Source organism: Saccostrea echinata, unplaced genomic scaffold (genome assembly GCF_033153115.1).
Source record: "Saccostrea echinata isolate AGI-Se365-2 ecotype Australia unplaced genomic scaffold, CSIRO_AGI_Sech_v1 ptg000028l, whole genome shotgun sequence".
Taxonomy (NCBI): Eukaryota; Metazoa; Mollusca; class Bivalvia; order Ostreida; family Ostreidae; genus Saccostrea; species Saccostrea echinata.
In genome coordinates this window covers 13,447,066-13,454,029 of record NW_026889777.1, presented here as the reverse complement: position 1 = coordinate 13,454,029, position 6,964 = coordinate 13,447,066, and the positions used below count along the sequence as shown (strand labels likewise).

Here is a 6,964-nt window from a genome sequence, read left to right as displayed (position 1 = left end):
GTTACAACATCTCTCCAAAAACACGGGAAAAAATACAAAATGGGGAGTATTTAGATCTGGGTGTTTTATTGGAATCATCAGATGAAAGGGATAAGAAAAACAAGCTCAATTTAGTGGACGGGGAACTCGTCCTTCAACAGGGGAAAAGTGGGAAAATCACCGACATTGGGAAATGGACTGATGCGTTTCTTGTTTTTACTAGTGTTTACGTTGAAGCACACCCCGATCAATCACTTGGTTTACTTAAATATATGCACACGGTTAGACTGGGTTCTTATAGATCTCCCACGGGCTGGAAATTGTATGATGAACAATTTAGGCTTAAGAAGGCAAGAAATAGTTCTCTGGCATGGGGGGAAATTGACAATGAACTTTGGATGTTATACGTAACTTCTCCGCTAATCAATCCCCCAAAAGCAGTTGAACCGTCGAAGGGCATGTGTTTTGATTTCAACTACAAGGGTGCATGCAGTAAACCCTATTGTATTTATGCACATTGCTGTATCAAATGTTCATCTGAGCACCCAATGTTCACTTGTCCTCGCAATTCAGCTCTACGCTCTTCTGTACAAAAGCAGCCTTTTCGTTTTCAATCACAAAATCAGCAACCACGCCCAGGACAAATCCCAAAATATAGATTTCGCTACCCCCAGGGGGCTAATGCACCTCGGTCATTCTCCAGTAGACATTAATCAACTTTCAATATTGATACAGTCGTATCCAAACCACAAATTAGGTAATGAGTTGTTAAATGGGTTTAAATTTGGATTTTCGCTTCAGTATTTAGGTCCGCGTAATTACTTGGAGTGTAAAAATTTAATTTCGGCAAACCAGTACCCAAACGAAATTCATAGTATATTGCAAAGTGAAGTGGATATGGGTCGCATGGCTGGCCCTTTCCATCACCTACCACTCTCAAACCTGAGGGTGTCTCCAATAGGCGTCGTTCCTAAATCTAGCGGGGGGTGGCGTTTAATTACTCATCTGTCATATCCACATAACAATAGCGTCAACGACTTTATAGATAAAGAACTTTCATCCGTACACTACTCTTCATTCGACAGCGCTATCGAAATGATAAGTCAGCTCGGTAAAGGAGCTTTATTGGGCAAAATGGACATAAAAAGCGCCTTTCGACTATTACCAATAAAACCAAATGATTTTTGCCTACTCGGCTTCAAATTTGAAGGTAAATACTACATTGACAAATGTTTACCATTTGGTTGTTCTATATCATGCGCTACATTTGAGAAATTTGCTTCATTTTTGGAATGGGCCGTCAGGTCACAGTTTGGTTTCGCGCATGTTACGCATTATCTTGATGACTTTTTGTTTGCTGGTTCAGCTAATTCCGACGATTGCTTACGACTCATGAGACAATTTGGCGATTTATGTAAAGCTTTGGGAATTCCTCTTGCCATCGATAAAACTGTTGGCCCTGTCACAAAGTTAACCTATCTGGGATTGAAAATTGACACATGTCTGGGGCAAGTACGCATTCCAAACGATAAGCTAATTAAGCTTAAGATTTCGCTGACAGAAATGACAAATAAATCTAAAGTCACTTTGAAGGAGATGCAATCTCTGGTAGGTCAATTAAACTTTTGCACCAAAGCCGTGCGGTCTTCCCGCGCCTTCAATCGGCGTTTCTATGATGCTATGATTGGTGTGCAAAGGCAACATCATTTTATCCGCATTACAAAATCCATTAAAGACGATTTGCTCATGTGGCTTAATTTCTTGAATCACTTCAATGGCATATGCTATTTAAATGATGTTGATTGGTTAAGCAGTGATATTCTTCAATTGTATACAGACAGTGCTGGGGGTAAGAACCTGGGGTGCGGGGCGTACTTAAACGGCAAATGGGCCCACTTCGCTTGGCCCTCAACATGGGGGGAAACGGAAACTTTGAGGGACGTTACCTTTTTAGAGCTGGTCCCAATAGTTCTAGCAATGACATTGTGGGGAAAATACTTCAGATCAAAAAATGTTATATTAAGAGTAGATAACGCAGCCCTCGTATTCATCTTGAACAAACAGACGTCAAAATCTAAAAGAGTAATGCATTTCGTTCGTTATTTAGTATATCTCTCAATGAAATATAATTTTAGATTTAAAGCGAAACACATCCCAGGCTTATATAATAATATTGCTGATGCTTTATCTCGTCGACAGTGGACCAAATTCCGGGAACTAGCCCCAAAGGCAGATGTAAAACCAACCCCGATTCCACCGGTATTTCACTCACTGATATCAGGAGCGAAACCGTTAGATTAATAGACATGGCCACCTCAGACAATACTAAAGCGGCATACAACAACGGCTACGATTTATTTTGTAAGTTCAGGTCCGAGTTTCACCCCCGTAACTCTTGGCCACCATCGCTGGAGGAATTGACAAACTTTGTCGCTTTCCTTTCCGTCAAAGGTTACGCAGTTAGCACTGTCAAAACATATCTAGCAGCTATATCGCATAAGATTAAGATTTCCACCTCAGAATTACCGGATTATACTTCACATTTTATTATTCGAAAAATGCTAGAGGGAATGAAGAGAGAAAGACACTCCAAAGATACACGGTTACCAATAACGATTCAACTCCTCTACAAATTAATTAATACATTACCCATTGTATGCACATCGAGTTACGAGGCGAGCCTATTTTCCGCGGCTTTTTCGTTGGCCTTTTTTGGTTTTCTTCGAGTCGGGGAATTTACAGTAGGCCCTAGAAATTCAAACACAGCATTACTTAAGAACGATCTCATTATACACGAGTCTTCATCTTACTTAGAAGTTAACCTTAGGAGGTCAAAGACTGACCAGTACGGCAAAGGAACACAGTTAATTATCCCCGCTATCGGCGGTCCATATTGTCCGTTATTACTCATGCAGCATTATTTACAACAAAGACCGAATATTTCTGGTCAATTATTTTGTCATTTCGGTGGTAAACCGCTAACTAGATATCAGTTTAATTCAATCTTAACTAAATGCCTCTCGCGTCTCAGTATATCTGGATGCAACTATAAATCACATTCCTTTAGAATTGGAGCAGCTACATACTTCCATTCTCAGGGCGTTGATGACGAAATAATTAGATTGTTAGGAAGGTGGAAGTCAGATTGTTATCGCTTATATATTAGGATCCCGGCAGTCAAATAGAATGACAGCTTGAAATCAGATCTTTTTCGTTACAGAACATTATCAAGATATTTGGATCATCGGTTCATCATTAATTTCATGGGCCTTTTTAGCTGCGATTGAGTTAGGATTCACATCTGACCTTAATCTCGACAGGCATAATATACTGTGGCAAGGTCGAAGAGGAATGTGCTGGAGTGGTGTTCTTAAATTGTTAAAACATTTACTTGCATTTATCGATCCACCAAAATTTTTGGTATTACATTGTGGAGCAAATGACCTTGGCCGTATGAAGACCATTGAATTGATAGTTGCAATAAAAGGTGATTTGAAAAAGATTCAAAAGCTCCTCCCGAACACTAAGATAATTTGGTCGCAAATGATAACTAGGATTGCTTGGAAATGTGAAGGGAGGCCCGACCTCGAAAGAGGTCGGGCGCGAGTAAATAGTGCAATTGCCAAACATATTTTAACCCATTATAACGGAGGGTACATTAAGCAGTCAAATATCCATCTCAGTCTCGACAATTACCGCCCCGACGGGATACACCTCTCTATGTCTGGTAATAAACTGTTCCTTGAAAATTTTAAAAGTGGGCTTACATCTATAATAAACTGCAACAATAATGTGTATTCTTTATGATTGGTATATTGGAGCGGTCACGGCTGGATTTGCGAGTAGGGTGTTAAGCTACCCCCACTATTGTGGCGGCGTGCATATTACATGAGTATTTATGCACGTTTGGCGGATTTAGCTTAACACAAATCATCTTGACTCGCGCCGCTGTTAACAGGGCGCAGATGTAACATGATTACGTTGATAATTCTGGAATCGAACACAATGAACTTGTACATAATTAACATTGAACATTGATGATTTATTCAAATATTGCTTGGCTTAAACATGAGCTTACTACAATCCATTGAGTTGAATGAACTGAATATTGATTTATTGAACATTGATATGAATTGAACATTTATTGATTGAATTGAATATTGATTGATTGAATTGAACATTGATTGATTGAATTGAACCTTGATTGATTGAATTGATTATTGATTGATTGAATTGAACATTAATTGATTGAATTGAATATTGATTGATTGAATTGAACATTGATTGATTGATTGAATTCAATTTCGATTGATGAAATTGAATATTGATTTATTGATGCATAAGGCTGGCGCACCTGCAGAATTTGGAAGAAACGCCAGTCTTATCGTTTAAAACTTTGACATGTGTACGGTTAATATTGATTGATTGATTGTTTGTTTGCTTTGATTGGAGGTGTGCCAAAAACCAATTGGGTCGGCACCCACTGTACACATGTATTTTAAATAATTTGATCTGAACCAGCCGTGGCCAATAAATGCCAAACTTTAGAAATAAATAGTTAGGAAACAATAAATTCACTTTTGGTTTTTATAGGTAGTCTGTGATAATCGGATTTATGCAGTGAATACGTTATAAATCCATTTATCACAGCGAACCACGTGGAATGATGCGCGCGCAATATCTGCGCCAAGTATCGAAACAGTCAATTATCAACCATACTACAAAGATACACGTTTTTGGGTGTGCTGCAAACTTTTTAGAAATTTTTTCAAATACCCACCCTTCCCAATCCCTATTTCTTAAACTTATTTTCTGTGCCTCGAGTTTTTCATTTCAGGAAAGCTACTCAAGGAGTGGAGCCATGAATCATTCTTAGACGTCGCCGTTGCCATGTTCGACCTCCCCCTTTTTTCCAACAGTGTTACACGCCTTTGTGATGGACAGTATCAAGTGCCATTAGGAGGGATTTTGCTTATCCAATCATATTGACACGCGCTGCTGTTAACAGGGCGTAGCTGTTATATGATTGCTATCAATCAATTCTAGTCAACCTCATCGTCACGGCTGGCCCTATCTATGCTTCTGTAAATAACATTGCCAAGAGCCAAGTGCCGGATGGGCGGATTTAGCTTAACACAAATCATCTTGACTCGCGCCGCTGTTAACAGGGCGCAGATGTAACATGATTACGTTGATAATTCTGGAATCGAACACAATGAACTTGTACATAATTAACATTGAACATTGATGATTTATTCAAATATTGCTTGGCTTAAACATGAGCTTACTACAATCCATTGAGTTGAATGAACTGAATATTGATTTATTGAATTGATATGAATTGAACATTTATTGATTGAATTGAATATTGATTGATTGAATTGAACATTGATTGATTGAATTGAACCTTGATTGATTGAATTGATTATTGATTGATTGAATTGAACATTAATTGATTGAATTGAATATTGATTGATTGAATTGAACATTGATTGATTGATTGAATTCAATTTCGATTGATGAAATTGAATATTGATTTATTGATGCATAAGGCTGGCGCACCTGCAGAATTTGGAAGAAACGCCAGTCTTATCGTTTAAAACTTTGACATGTGTACGGTTAATATTGATTGATTGATTGTTTGTTTGCTTTGATTGGAGGTGTGCCAAAAACCAATTGGGTCGGCACCCACTGTACACATGTATTTTAAATAATTTGATCTGAACCAGCCGTGGCCAATAAATGCCAAACTTTAGAAATAAATAGTTAGGAAACAATAAATTCACTTTTGGTTTTTATAGGTAGTCTGTGATAAGTGCTTTTGAACTGCTAAAGCGCTAATGACTTCTGTGTCAGTGTTACGAAGCCATTCATGAATGACAGATTTCCAGATACACTGTATTATTAATGAAGAAAGTGAAATACAGGTCATGTACAACTACTGCTTTTCCGTGTTCACTTAACGAGACAAGGGTGCCATAGTAAGCATATTTAATGACGCACTATGAGGAAGAATTGGTCTTTCTAAAAAGAAAGACATTATTGTCACCTTTTGCAGTATATTTTGATATTATCTGCTGATTTATAATAAGAGGCATGCGTTTGCATACAAAAATATCCTCCATATCATCGAAAACGCTGTTAAAATATTTGTAATTCGGAAAAGATTGGCAGCCAAAAACATTTTAATTTTCTTTTCTACTTTAAATTTTAACGATCAAATTTTAACAGAGATATGGGGTATGTCAATTAGGAAATACCAGGAAGTGGGTTTTTTCTGTCTATGCTAGCCAACGAAGGTGGACATTTTACATTTAACCGAGATTGTAAGTTCTAAAAAAAAAAAAAAGGCTTAAGCCAAGTTTTTGTACTTCCTCATAATCTTTATCATATGTCTGCAATATATTGATCGTCATTTACACAAAGACAATTAATGAAGATTTTGATGGAAACGTTCGCCCAAACAGTTTTTTCAGTGATCTCGAGTTTCCTGTAGAGCGGCTAATTGTAGTCATCGATTTTTATTTATTTATTTTTATTATTATTATTATTATTTTTTTGCATTACTGATAAACTGCAGGTCTTCGGGTTTTACTATCTTTGCGCACACGTCCAAACACCCCATTTTAAAAGATTATTGTTTAGCTGCCCCGCGAAGATATTGGATTCTGCTCGTTACTATTGATGAGAATGGGAAAGCTTAGAGGAACAAAATTTGTCACAACACTCAAACAACAATCAAACAATACAATCAAACCAATAAAACTAAATACTTTCAATTACATGTATCTTTAATATTTGTCAAGATTAAGATAATACGTACAAAAATACAGATAGAGACAAGAAAGTGTCCTGGTATGAATTAGATATTGTTGGAACCCTAAGGTAGCATATAATTTAGATTAAACGTCAGACATTGAATTATATTGAATGTTGATCTACCTGCAAATAACATAAGCTCGCTGCATGTACACAGTAAAGTTCA

General features: G+C 37.3%; 2 protein-coding genes across 2 annotated transcripts; both read left to right on the top strand.

Moving 5' to 3' along the window:
- Window positions 1–1,074: 1,074 nt before the first annotated feature.
- On the top strand, window positions 1,075–2,280 carry LOC133193533 (uncharacterized). Its single transcript, XM_061329497.1, has 2 exons — window positions 1,075–1,587; window positions 2,179–2,280. The coding sequence occupies exons 1-2, from the start codon at window positions 1,075–1,077 to the stop codon at window positions 2,278–2,280; spliced, it is 615 nt and encodes a 204-aa protein (XP_061185481.1).
- Window positions 2,281–2,285: 5 nt separating this feature from the next.
- On the top strand, window positions 2,286–3,164 carry LOC133193532 (uncharacterized). The gene has a single exon (XM_061329496.1). The coding sequence runs from the start codon at window positions 2,286–2,288 to the stop codon at window positions 3,162–3,164; it is 879 nt and encodes a 292-aa protein (XP_061185480.1).
- The last annotated feature ends 3,800 nt before the right edge of the window (window positions 3,165–6,964 follow it).